At 38.1% G+C, this 14,018-nt stretch overlaps 1 protein-coding gene across 1 annotated transcript; it reads right to left on the reverse strand.

Annotated features, from left to right (window-relative positions):
* Positions 1 to 367: 367 nt before the first annotated feature.
* On the reverse strand, positions 368 to 9,505 carry nfkbid (nuclear factor of kappa light polypeptide gene enhancer in B-cells inhibitor, delta). The gene is made up of 12 exons (XM_084726466.1): positions 9,352 to 9,505; positions 5,667 to 5,803; positions 5,524 to 5,557; positions 4,794 to 4,981; positions 4,519 to 4,700; positions 3,933 to 4,038; positions 3,680 to 3,826; positions 3,534 to 3,585; positions 1,780 to 1,937; positions 1,296 to 1,412; positions 968 to 1,132; positions 368 to 850 (listed from the first exon to the last, which is right to left on the reverse strand). Exons 1-12 carry the CDS (start codon positions 9,365 to 9,367, stop codon positions 779 to 781), a joined length of 1,374 nt encoding a protein of 457 aa, XP_084582592.1. The 5' UTR covers positions 9,368 to 9,505; the 3' UTR covers positions 368 to 778.
* Positions 9,506 to 14,018: the final 4,513 nt, after the last annotated feature.

Genomic DNA, 14,018 nt, shown 5'->3' on the forward strand with positions numbered 1-14,018 from the left:
TATCTTAAAATTAAGATAGACTGAAATGAAACATCTCTTTACTTCATATATATGTGTGTTTGTGTGTGTGTGTATATATAATATACATATATTAAAACAATTAAATTAGCTTCCTTTTTAAAATGGATTGAGCAGAATAATTCTTTGCTGAGCCATCATGAGTAGGTTAATAAGGCTAACAAACTTTTTTGTAACACTCTGTTGACTTTATAGCTTGCTAGCAAACTATGTAATATTTTGTGAAGGAATACTGAGCAGCCAAAAGATTTCCCCCTTCTTTTATACTGACTAGGTCCTGACAGTCACTCGAATTTAGTATTTAGGAGAAAGCATCTCCATATTGATTTAACTCTACTTAATTTCAGTGACATCAACTAACTTGGATTTAAGAAAGAAAGAGCTTTTTTTTTAATTGTGCAACAGCAAATTTTAAATTTGGATCCACTCATTTTAAACCTCATTTTGGTGAACTCTGATTAGAACTAATCATAGATTATATTAATCTTTGTTGGTGCAACCCAGTCCCTGTGCATAAAAATAATTAAAGCACTACGTTTTTACAGTCTCTTAATCACTTAAGTAATTTGAGCTTTATGCATTAAAGCATCATTTAATTAATCCAATGTGAATTATATCTAGAGATGAATATGCCAAACTAGTTTGTTAACAATATATAGGCCAGAGACTCCCAGAACCACATAACAATAAATCCCCTTGTCAACAGAGGCAACATGTTAAAGGCTCATTCCCTCCAAATGGGGATTACAAGTGATTCAAATCATTCCTGGTCCTGCAAGGACACGATACGTCGACGAGAAGAAGCACTTCGTTTCTTCAGCATGAGCTTAAGCTAAAAAGTAAAAAGATGAAGTCAGGATGATAAAGAACTATCCTTCATGAAAAACTGAAACCACAGGACTAAGCAGCTCTTGGCTCTAGCTGGCTTTTAAAATGATGGGCTGCTCACCTGCTCTCCCTGGAGGCCGCTCTGCAGCAGGTGAGCTGGCTGGTCGTTCTCCAGGTTGCGGATGCTGGGATCAGCTCCTCTGCTCAGCAGCAGCCGCAGGATCTCCTCCTGGTGGGGGTTACTATGGAGACCAGCTGCCATGTGTAAAGCTGTGTGACCGTGGGCCTATGGCGAAAAGGGAAAAATGCAGCATGACTCAGACAGTTTACAGTCAGGTGAGTATACAGTACATATACACATCGCCCCCCTTCCTCACACACACACACACACACACACACACACACATTTTTAAATCCAGTTCTGAGTGTCATGTTAGTGTGCTACTCACTTTCAAGTTGACAAAGTCTTTCATGTTTGGCAGGGGAATCCTCAGCAGATAACGCACCAGATCAACGTTCCCCTCCTTTACAGCCAAGTGCAGCACAGTCTTGTTACTTTTGATTTCCTGGAATTTGAGAATTGGAAGTGATGGAAAAAACATAATGAAACCACAAGTCAGACTGAGATGTTCAAGTGTCAAACAAGAAAGAGATGACAAAAGAGAGAGTGGGGGGGGGGGGGGAATGGCTTGTACTATGACATCATCATGGTTAGATAAAACCCGGGCACTTCCCCTATGACCTGTAAATGTGACTGAAAGGTCAGGGTTTAGCATGTTAGACTTTGATGCTTCTGTACCTGATTGCTGACCCACTGGTTACTAATCTGTCCATTTATTCATCTTTTTAGTGTTCTGTGACACATCTATGGCCTGTTTCTTATCAAAGCGGGTCACTCACAACATTCAGAAAAGGGACAGAGTTGTGCTGTACCTGGCTGAGCAGGGATGCCCCGGCATTGAGAAGCATCTGCACACAGGAGAGCTTCTCCGCAGCCTTGGTCTGAAGGCTGACATCCAGCAGCCCACTGCTGGACAGAGCCTTCATGGTGACACTGTGAGAAATGGCTGCACAGTGGAGAGGAGTCATACCTAAGTTTAAAAAGAAAGCACATTTAACGTTTACATTAGGTTTCTAACTTTGTTGAATGGGTACTAAAAAAAATGTGGTGGTCCCAATTATAATGTATGGCTTGCTTTGTTGTTGGTTAGTCATTTGTATAGTATTATTAGTCAAACATTAAATAGAACTTCTTCACAACGGCCAGTTTGACATGAAATAGTGGGGAAAACACAGCTGTTACCATGAATGACCCATTCAGGTCAAAATAAGTCAGAGTATTGACCTTAATTGACCCGTCTTAAATCTGTCTGTCTATAGAGGATCAATCTTGCCTGCGTATTTCAAAGTGTCAGCAGCAAAGGAGCAGCCAAACAAGTATGCAGTTTTCCTTCGATATGTGTGAATATTCCTGATCTGCTTTTCCAACGTGTTGTATATAACTGTGGCAAAAGCACAGTAGTGTGTGTACACACACCCGGTGAGGACGAGAAAAAGAGAGAGAGAAGAAGAGAGAGTGTTATGGCTGCGCTCACGGTGTTGGTGATCAGAGCAAAGGGATTAAACTTAAGCAGTGAAGTCGTCTAGTGGCAGTAAATGTAGGGTTTGCTTATGAATAAACACAGCAGAAGAAGATCAAGAAGTTCTTGTTTCTTGTTTCCCAGCTGTGAAGGGAGAATCGGTGGGATTAAACCTGAGCAGAGTGAGCTGCTCTCTGGCTCTGGAGCACACTCTGCTCCACCTCAATTACAAAATATGGATAAACATGTATTCAGTGCCTTTTTTACTGGGCATCAACCTCGCTTTTACGTGTGTCGAGAAAATAGAATTGAAGTCTAAATAAATGCTTCAGGCAGCATTTGTGGCCATCAAACACGGCTGGGATGCGAGACGCACAGAGCTGGTGCAGACAGCTGCATAGATTAAAAAATAAGATATTTCTGTTACGTGAGATGTACAAATGAAAAACACATTTGACTCACTTGCAGTTGAGACAAGTGTAACTTCATAAGCTTCATCAATCTCTAGCTAGCAAGCTTACTAGTCACATCTAATACCCAGCAAAAGGTTTGCTAAAACTAGCTAATTTTAGATGTGACTATACATATATATATATGTTGCTTTTACAGATCCCCCAGCAACATCTTTTAACTGTCTTCAAAATTTCAAAGCTTTCGTTTGGCTCTATCTGTAGAGTTACCACTGCGTTCTGCCTATCTGGTGCGACATCCTATAGATGTATATTTATGAATCAAGAAAAGAGGGTCACACTTGAGGGCAATGTGATTTCATGAGGTTTTACTTAACACACAAAACATTTCCGGCACTTATCAAGTGTCTTCCTCTGAACGCAACCCTCTTTTCTTGATTCATGAGAGCTTTCTTTTAAACATAGACGAGCCTAGCACTGTTATTGGAGTGCAGAGCAAAAAGATGCGGGACTTAGGGAGGGTCAGTTGGGATCATTGGTAACACCTGTGTTCATCCCACTCTTTCATAACAATATGGCTGCCATGAAAAAAGTCTGTTAAGGCTGTAATGTTTTTGAATTGGTGCTGAAAACTTCATCACCTTCCTGTCGGTTAATCATTTGCATAGTAACAACAGTTGGTGAAACATTAAATTACCTTCAAAATTGCGGGTCTCTAGGTTGACGGTCGGCCTGCTAGTAAGAACAGCCTAGAAACAAAAACAGAAAATCACTGTTAAGGTCTGTTCTGTAAAACTGACTTTTCTGACCTGCTGTGGTAGTCATGCTGAAGAGGTTCTTTACCTGCAGAACCCTGGGTAGGCCATAGTGGGCCGCAAGATGAAGAGCAGTTTGTCCTTTAACATCACAGGCATTGATATCCGCTCCTAATGACAGCAGATCTTGCACAATCTCCGGCTGGTTTGCTGTCACCGCCACCAATAAAGCAGTCTGCAGAAGCACACACATGTCATTTTGAGAATATGATCGTGTGCTTATTTTTCAGATAAAAAAAATACTTGTGCCAAAAAGAACACTTTTAAGACTTTTTTCATACCTTTCCCTTGTGCTCTTTGGCATCAAGCCTGCCTACATCCCTCAGCCTCTCTGCAGCAGCAAAGGCACACTCTCTGAGCCCCTTGGCAGTGTAGATATGCAGTATGCTAGCAGAACAAGAGCACATGACAAATTAGTTTCAAACGAGGCTGGAAAATCGTGGTAATCCCCACAACAAATTTCACACCATTCCCTCTCACACTATTTCCATTTTATCTGAGTTTCTAATCGCCCATTGAACATGAATAGCTGACTCATTGACATCTTTTGGTTTTTTAAATCTTTCTAGGATTACCAAACTGCACATACAGCTCTCACTTTTAGCTTACGACTGAAAATGAAACTCCTGTGAAAGTAAATAAATTGCATCCACACATAATGCCCATTTACACAGCACGGTATTGTGAGTGGTGGAGGTTTAAAGGTGTGTTGTTTTGAATTGTCTTTCACTACATATGTTGAGTAACTAATAATATAGAGTAGCTTAATCTTTCAAGTTATGGTCTTAAAGAAAAATGAGAGGGTCCATGTTTGCCAGTTACAAATTCACTCATGTTAACCACACGTGTTCACTCATGAGCACTTACGTGTCTCCGTCCTCATCCTGCCTGGTGGCTCTGCTGTAGTCCATCCCATTGAGCAGCATCCTGGCCTCTTCCAGCTTGGTGGCATCCATCGACAAGCCAAAATTCAGCTGTGGGGTCTGACTGGGATGCAGAAGTGACCAGGATGAAGCCAAACTGGGATCTGTGATCGTCATCGGGCACTCCTGCTGAAAAGAATGCAGGATGTAATTTAAATCAATAACTCGATTATGCACATACAGACAAATGCAAATGTTAACTAAAGGGATTTCTCTTACATATGTCTGATGCATTGTATCTCCAAACACCTGCTGCTGTGTATACTCAGATGTCATGGGGAGGCTGTTCAGCATGGTTTCAGCATAGCTGGATCCTGGATGGCTGGGGTAGTAACTGAGAGTAGACTCTGCTGCTGGAGGCCACGGCTCATAGCTCACTGCCATGTCTGAGTAGCTGCTTGATGCACCTGAGAGAAGGTGGACTGTTATTCATCCCTGATGACTCGGTGAGCAATATTTGTTGCTATTCTATTTAACATTATGCTTAAGAACACACGTTTAAAAGCAAAAGCCTGGTGATACTCTGCATTTTTGTTATAGTAATTTCTCTCTGCTGCACTACAGTACTTCCTTATAACTCTGTTTTGTCACACAGTTTACCTTTATCAGAAATCACAGTGTCTGCGATTTGGATATTGCCGTTTCGATGATATTTCGATTAATTGTGCAGCCTTAATCTGTGGGAGAACCTACAGGGCCAGAGTTTGGCTTGTCTGTTCTGGGCTATTGTAGAAACTTGACAGTACAACATGGTGGCCTCCATGGAAGAGGACCCGCGCCCTCTGTAGATATAGAGTCTATTCTAATTTAATGAACATAGGCTGTTATATACTAATTAAAACATATTTATGAATATTCTGTTCAATTTATGCCATATTCTGCAAATGAATTCCTATAAATCTTACATACTGGACTTTTAAGTGTTATGCAGAGGTTGTCCTATCCTTACCTGTACAAGTAAAAGGCTCTGATGCAGACAACTGCTGGAAAAAAAAAAAAGAAAAACAAGAAAACAATAAACAATCACATCTTTATGGTATAATATTGCTCAAATATTAGTGAGAAGCTGAAGCCCTCTGTGCGCTGACTTACTGTGGCAGTAGTTGTAGGAACAGGACTTGTGCTGGCCGTAGTGCAGGAGGGCGGCACAGAGGACGTCTCACGCCTTCTCTTCTCTTCCAAGAGCTTCTTCACTGTGGGCAGAGTGCAACACGGCTTCTCTTTTGGCGCTGAAAAAGAAAAACAATGCCAAAAGGAATGACTTTCTGATGATTTATTCTGTTCACCTGATGGATACTAGAGATCAGTTAAGTTAGCTTTTTTCTTTTATCTGTTGACCATTTAATTCAATTCCTGATTAGTAATAATTGAATCTATAATGTCAGAAAATAAAGAAAATGACCTCTTCAAATGTCTTGTTTTGTTCAAACACAGAAAGTAAAGCTGCTAATCTTGGCAGTAGAGAAGTGGGACCAGAAGAATATTTGTTATTTTTGACTGAAAAAAGACTAAATCAGAAAATATGTCAAGGGGGAAATAAATAATAAACCTGATATTGTAGAGTATGGATAGCCTCTCTGTGAGTGCAATAGTTTCTTGTTTACTCTCACTGTAGTATACTACAATTTTACTTTCCATTTCATTAAGTATGGCTGAGTTTTTATTACAGCAGTAAATTGTCAGTAACAACACTAAAAATGCAGGCTGACAAGTGTGAGACCATAGAAATAAGATATAAATCATGTTGCAAGCTTAAGATCATTGAATGTAAGTAATGCAAAAGTGAATAATAAGATTAAAATGTTTTGACTTGGATGATGCTGCCTGCTCATTTTCTCCATGGTGGCAATTTTCTGCTCACCTTTACACATCAATATCAAATCCATTTAAACTATGAGTGTGTTTTCCCCCTGCTGATACAAAAGTATCATTTCCATCGAACAGGTAAAGACAATGAGAAAAATAGGAAAAAACATTACAAAACAGAATTCTGATGTTTCCAGCAGAATCGATGTGACCACACAGGTTGTTTCCTCAAAAACTTCAGCCTATAACGTGAGAGATAAAGTGATATTTCCACCCTGTGTGTGGAACCGGACTACAAAGATAAACCTCTGAGAAACCTCCTCCATTAGGAACACAGATTGTGTGGCCATGCAAACCAGACAGATTCATCAGAAAATCTAGCATGGGATTGCCACTACTTATTTTCTATGACATCTTCCTGTCTCTCTCCATTACGCTCAACAGAAAGGCAAACCACATCTTCCTGCCTTTGGTGTCACAGGCACGTCACGTTGACACGTGTAGCAGCCTTGTGCTTTCTGTTGCACCTACATGTCTGGGAGGCAGAGCAGAAGGAGAGTGACATGTTCTTTTGTCATTTCTGTGTTTCTTTTAAGCCCGTGAATGTTTACTGCTGTGGTGAGGCACACAGGGACAAGACCGCTCTATTCACCAGAGTAAATACGAAAAGAAAAATAATAATATGCAAATTTAGCCCATGAGAGAGAAGTGTGTATCCACAGACTTTGCCAGTTTAGACTTCTGTCAGTTAGTCGTATCTTTTCTCTCTCAAAAGCAACAGTCTCACTTCCAGGTGAAAACCTGTCCTAAACAATGAGCCCTTGTGCCGCATGCCCTCACCACATGATAAAGGTCACCTTATCAGAATAAATGACATATCAGTCACTCAGTACATTTCAAGGACACAAGTTTCATTTTCAAGTTCAGAAGGTGTTACTATAGGTTACTCAATCCTGACTCATTTGATCTTTAGAACAAAAGGCCACCTTTGCCTCTTTGCAGATGATGTAATGCTTTAACATGTAATTACATAATTGATATTAAACAGTAGCTAAGTGAAATCACCAGATGAGAGAAGTTGCTCAACACTCTGCTCTGACATCAGCTGAGAGACATTAGAAGTGAGCAAATAGGCTTTAATGCAGAGGGGGCCTTACCATTAGGCAAAGGTCAGCATGTGCCTCAGGGCCCAAGCTACCCAGGCCCCAAATTTTTTTTTTTTTTTAATTAACTCTAATTAATCATGTTTCTCTAAAAGTCCACATGCCAAAATGGAATCAGAATACCTAACTGACCTTTTCTAAGGAACAGCCCTGGCTCTGTTCTGTAACTACAGTTGAACAAAATTGGTAGCTTTCTCATTTTCCATTAAAAGCGACACATAGGGTCGCATGTCAAGTTAGCTAATCTTACCAAAAAGCTAGCTAACTAGATAGATAGTGTTTGTCAAACACCAACTACCTAGCTAGCAAATGAATAATGAAGGTTAGCTGGCATTTTGCCAACATTAGCTAACTTAAAATGTGACTATATGTTGCTTTTACAGGTCTACCAGCAACATCTTTTAATCTTCTTCAAGATCTGGCTTTGTTTTTTCAATGTAGACAAGTCTGGCACATTGCATATCTAAGCACAGGAAACAGGAGAGGAGAAAGTTGACCAAGGTACCAAACTTGTCATCAGAACACAGAGAAAAGTCAGTCAATGAACGTCTCACAGCCTCCCTCTATTTTGGACTATTCCATAAGCTTATTGTGCATCCGTGGAAATGAGTCAGGAAGACACTAGCCAACTAAAGTAAATAACAGGCTTGGTGTGGTGTACAGGCTGTTCAGAAATTAAGCAAAGCAACCCCAGTGGTGCTGAAAAATGAAGGAAGCAGGAGGATCCTAAAAGACAAGCCACCCCAGCCTCAGCCTGTACACGCTGCTGCCGTCTGGCAAGAGATTAAAAAAAGTATCTACTGCCCCATTACCAGACTTCTTCAGGTTGCGAGACTCCTTGATCCACTCTCATCACTACGCCATCGATAAAATTTTATTCGTATGGCTTATTCACGGATAAGTCAACCCCTGCTGTAATGCCTTGTCAAGAGTTAGAGAATATCTTGGCACACACAAATATACATATGGGGTTTACACTAGCCACCCACATGCTTTGGGCTACTCTGTACCACATTCAAATAAGAGTTGTGGAAACCCCTGGACATTGAGTCATGTGTGTGGGAGGTTGGGGATTCCGACGACCTTTCTCTTTTGGCTCACTCTGTACAGAAAGAAAGAAGCAGTGCAGAGCCAGTTTCCTCATTTTGTGGTTGAACAACACGACATAACAAAATATGCAATCACTCAGGCCTGTGTCAAAGCAGGCATGAACAAAGAAAGTTAAGATGTCACATCACACAGTTTGCTTGTCTGGCACTAATCGAAAGGGGAAATGAAAACAGGCGAACTCGGGTGGAGGAGCAACAGGGTTTCCCCAAAAGTCCTGTCTCTTGGATTCACCCGAATTATGCACTTCTTCAGCGAAAACTGAGAGAAAGGCTAGTACGTGACGGTATCACTCAACTGATATATTAATTTAAAAAACACTATTGCCCCACTGGCCAGAAAACACAGTCTTTAGCTTCAAAACACACTTTGAATTAACAGAGGCTCATTTCAGTCACATTTAGAGTTCAAATCCCAAATAAAGTCAGAACTAAATCTATTAAAATTAAATAAAGATGGAGGGATAGGTGTGTAATGGTGTAGGATTAGAAATAACATTTAAATTAGTTCACAATGACTTATTAATGAATACTGAAAACAAGTAAAATTTTACTAAAGTAAAAAGTAAAAGATTGTCATCATTCTTGTCAAACTTGTTCAGCATTATACTATAAAGCTACACTCAGTGAAATTAGAACAACACACACGGAATAACACATGTATTCTGTCACAACAAATAAATTAAAATGACATATACTCACATTTATCAAAGTGCATGTCAGAAACGTTTTTGCTGTGAAATCTTCAACAGGTCGTCCTCTTGGTTTGTTGTGAACGTGATGAGGTGATTTTCACAGAGCCGATGTAGAGGATCTGTGATGTTCTGGTTGACAGAAGTCTGACTGGCTTGTTGTTTAGTCGTGCTGCTTGTACACACAGAGCACGCTGTTCCTCATCACCACCCCACAGCTGTGTGGTCCACGCCCTCTAGCAAAGGGGAAGCCACACATTCACAGTTGTGTCAAACCAATAGACTTAAAGAGTGTGAGAAAGTGTGATAAACAGGTCGCTATGTGAACCAAATATACACAAAGGTACATTATGATTATGGGGACACTGGCAGAAGTATTAAGGTCATTTAGTAAAAGTAACAATACCACACACTAAAAAAAACTATTCGTTTTAACTGTTAAAATGTATTACTTCATTTACTGTATTTTTTGTAAAGATTCAAAACAGCTAACTTTTCTTGTTAAATAAACTTGATATTTATTCACTTGTACTTGAGAAACCATGTTCAATAAGCTTAAGACATGAAGTTGAACTAACAACTTTTAAGTCACACTGATGAAAATTAAAAAACAAATTTGGTTTCCTTTCACATTTTCTTAGTTTGAAGAGTCAGTTCTTCATTTGAATTTACAGCTATTGGAGCTACTTTATTCAGCATGTGAAACAACTGCCAGTACATTTATGTAACTTTAAGTTTAGGTAGGGACTGAATTCAGTACTAACCTTCATCGAGGTTCGGGTTAGTGTTTTCATTTTTGTGAAAACAAACAACTATGACTTATCATAATGAAAGTTATGCACAGTAGAGTATGTTTTTAGAATTTGTTTCCTTGAAACTATGAAAGAAAGGATCTCAGGATAGTTTGAACTCTCAAACAATGCATGCTGGGAAGTCTGTTGAAATGCTGATCATGTTTCTTTAGAGACTTTTAATGAGTTGATTGAACTCTGTACAGTACATCCATTCAACTTATCATTTCAAATAAAAAGACTTTGAATTAGAAGAACTTATCTTTATAAATTCTGAAGTGTTCCAGTGTTTAAGGTGTATTGACTTGAGCAAATGAAATACTTTTGTATTTTCATGATGTGAAAATGTATAAGCACTTTACTTGAAATTATGCTACTTTATCCTTATTTAACTCTTCAACATTTCAGGGGGATATATTGTACTTTACTACTTGTATTTACCTACTATATTTACTTTGAAGTATAAACAAAACATACTTTCACCTTATTAAGTATGATGCATTGTTAAAAATAAAAATTTCCACAGACCCTCACAGGTGTTTTCAGTTATGTTGTTTATAATTAGACCCACTAAGACTGGAGCTGTGTGAAACTGTAGTGAGATTTACATGAGGTCATTTTGTACTTATGAAAAGCATAAAGTTGTATATTTTCCCACAGGAATATATTTTAACTTGATACCTTAAGTATTTTTTACTCAAGTAGAATTTTGAATGCAGGACTTTTTACTTGTAATGGAGTATTTTTACACTGTGATATTGTTCCTTTTACTTAGGTAAAAGATCTTAGTGATTCTTCCACCATTGACTATTTCAATAAAATTGGATATTATACACATGCATGAATGTAACATTACTTAAATGTATGAGTATTTTCATGTTGGAGCTAATCCACGTTGAAGTCATTGTAACAAATTTTAACATTTTGTTTGATTGAATCAGTGTAAAGTCTGCATACTATGCTTATTAACTAATCATAAGTAAAATAAATATTGTTTACTCTAATGTTAACACAAATGTTCACATAATTAAACACAAAGCTTCAGAAACAGCATTATTACAACATTATATTAATGTACATGTCAATCAATATGAGATAGAGAGCAGGTTCTGCTCCTGTGTTTGAAATTTTGATAGTTGAGCCACTGTTTTGTTTATTTTACTCTTATTTTATGTGTCTAATAGAATGTATTTCCTTTAACAGTGGGTTGTCTGACTAGACACAACTTTACAGGAACCTCTGTGTCACCTAAAAAAACAAACCAATAAGTCATCATATTGGAACAAAGTGATGAATCTCTTTTTACCAAATGACTAAACTTTTTAGTGTCTATTTGCTCCATAAATTATACCAAACAGCATAACAGAATAGAAAATTAAATGTAGAAAATATAATAGTATTATATTTTCTTATATATTTTATAAAAAGGGAAAATAAAAAGACATAAAGACAGTACACCAGAGTTTACAGACAAAAACATATAAAGGTAGTGTCCATGCTTAGGATATTATAGCATCACTAATCCTTCTTTACAGGAAAATATAGCAATAAATGACCAAAGGAAAATAATAAGAGAGCCATATGTTAAATAAAAGGCAGTCCAGACTAATGATTTAAAAGGGTAAATGGAAAAAATGGCTAACCAAATAATAAACTAGATAGTATGTAAAAGGTGAAATTGTGAAAACAAAGAATTTTAACTGGCCAAAAGATCACAGGAATCTAAAGGAAACAAAGCATGTCCGACTTTCATTAATGATTAATTTTGTAACTTTTACATTAATAGCAAAATCTTAAACCCCTACCTTTTCTTCTCGTTATTTGGTTATTTAAAATGTGTGGATATATATACATATATATTTACAAACAGAAAGAATGAAAACGGGTAGAAGTCGACGCTAAAGTGTCGATTCTGATGCCTCCGCCTGCAACAGTTTCATACAACTGTGACTTTTTGTGTTCCCTACACCTGATTGAAACCATTGATTCATTATAAATCCTATTTGCAAATGTCCCAGGGGTTTGAGAATTATGGCTCTATTGATACAGTATACAGTTAATGAGAAAAGATTGCAAAGAAAGAGCTATTACCTTTATTACCTAATAGTATCCAACATAGTTATTCAAAAATATATCAAAGTCAAATATAAAAAATCTTTAAAATTGACTAAGTTATTGGCATAAGTGTGTTTTTAGAGACAGGTCTGTCAGGTGGCCATTTTGCGGCCATCACGAAAGCGTTGGTCTCCAAAATTTAATCAGCTCATGTACCTGTTATAGAGTGTTAGCACACAAGATTTGGTGCAAATCTGTCCACCCGTTCAAAAGTTATCACACAAACAAAAAGTCGGCCATCTTGAAAGTCAGCCATCTTGAAAGTCGGCCATCTTGAAAGCGTTGGCCTCCAAAATTTAATCAGTTCATGTACCTATTATAGAGTCTTAGCACACAAGATTTTGTGCAAATACGTCCACCCGTTCAAAAGTTATCACGCAAACAAAAATCTGTGACGGACTGACGCACTGACTCACGTACGCCCTGACAACCAGAGAACAGTATGCCTCCAGCCCGGTACCTTCGGCGGGCTGGAGGCATAATAACAAAGAAAAAAGAAGAAATAAGAAGAAGAGTCCACTACAGTAGTAGGGGTAAAAATCTTCACCAGGCAACCCCAGAAAGAATATTTGGAATATTTTGGAATTTGGGAACAATTAATCTAAATATTCCAGAATACTTTGGAATATATTGGAATATTTAGAATAATTGTAATGGATTACAATGATATTCTTTTATAATTTAAATATATACAACTAGTTACTCCTCAACACTGCCTTGTTAAGCCTTATTTCAGTCAAGCAGTTGTTGATCACTTGCAGCCCCTACTGGCCAGTTAAGAGACTGCAGGAGTCAGCAGTCAGTATAGGTTACAGGATTTATGAAGGTTTTTCAAGGATTTTCAACAATTGTGAATTACTGTAACCATGACAGGTCTTTGAGCATAAAGTCATAAATACACATCAACTTTAAAGCTGATGAGTCCAGTGGTGTGTGAGATTAGCAGTGGAGAAAACATCAAATAATAATTGCATGATCCCTTCCAGTATTATTGACCACAATGTCCTGCGGAATACATGGACATGTTTAACTGTGTACTATGAATGTGTCTCCCTGATGATGAACTGTGTTCTAAAGGTATGGACAATATATTGTGGATGAAAACTATCTACTAATTAAGGGGACAGTTTTGTTACTTAACGTACCTTGCAATCTGCCTAGTTACTTTCAAAATCATAATTGTGCACCGAGTATAATTTAATATCCAAACCTTTCATCTGCATTTCTGTAGTCATTAAGGCAATCACAAACAGACCAATGAAACCATGACATACAGACGTAAAAGAAAAAAAAGCCCACTGCAGCAGAGAAGACTGTGACCACTGAGCACAACAGTGCAGAAGTGGAAGCAAGTAGCAGAAAACCAGTTATTGATAATACATTAAACATCTACAGTTTAAAAGTAACTGATGCTCTGAGCAGTTTTCATAATAATGTAATAATACATTGTACTTTTAAGTGTTTTGTTTTACACCACTACTTTTACTTGTCATATATTTTAGTAAAGTAACAGTACTTACTTGAGTACAGATTTTCAGTACTCTTTCCACCACTTATGAAACCTGTAGATTACAGTGTCAATATCAGAGGCATCAGTTTTGTGGCGGTGCAGCCTGTCGACAGAAGCCTCACAGCTCCATCTGCTGTTGTAAAGAATTTAAATCAGTCTGAGTCAGAGGCAAAGCACCGCTGACCAAAAATGAATCTGGTGACTACCCACACAGATTAAGTCAGTGGTATTGTTTCAAATTTAACGCAGCTAAAATGGTTG

Source organism: Lutjanus erythropterus, chromosome 9 (genome assembly GCF_056507025.1).
Source record: "Lutjanus erythropterus isolate fLutEry1 chromosome 9, fLutEry1.hap2, whole genome shotgun sequence".
Lineage (NCBI taxonomy): Eukaryota > Metazoa > Chordata > Actinopteri > Lutjaniformes > Lutjanidae > Lutjanus > Lutjanus erythropterus.

Bases quoted from the DNA above. Each gene is read 5' to 3' on its own strand.
- nfkbid (XM_084726466.1), bottom strand. The intron at 4,039-4,518 runs GTAAGTGCTCAT...TTGTTCTGCTAG, and splicing joins CAGGATGAGGACGGAGACAC to CATACTGCATATCTACACTG. The intron at 1,413-1,779 runs GTACAGCACAAC...CTCAAATTCCAG, and splicing joins GGGCATCCCTGCTCAGCCAG to GAAATCAAAAGTAACAAGAC.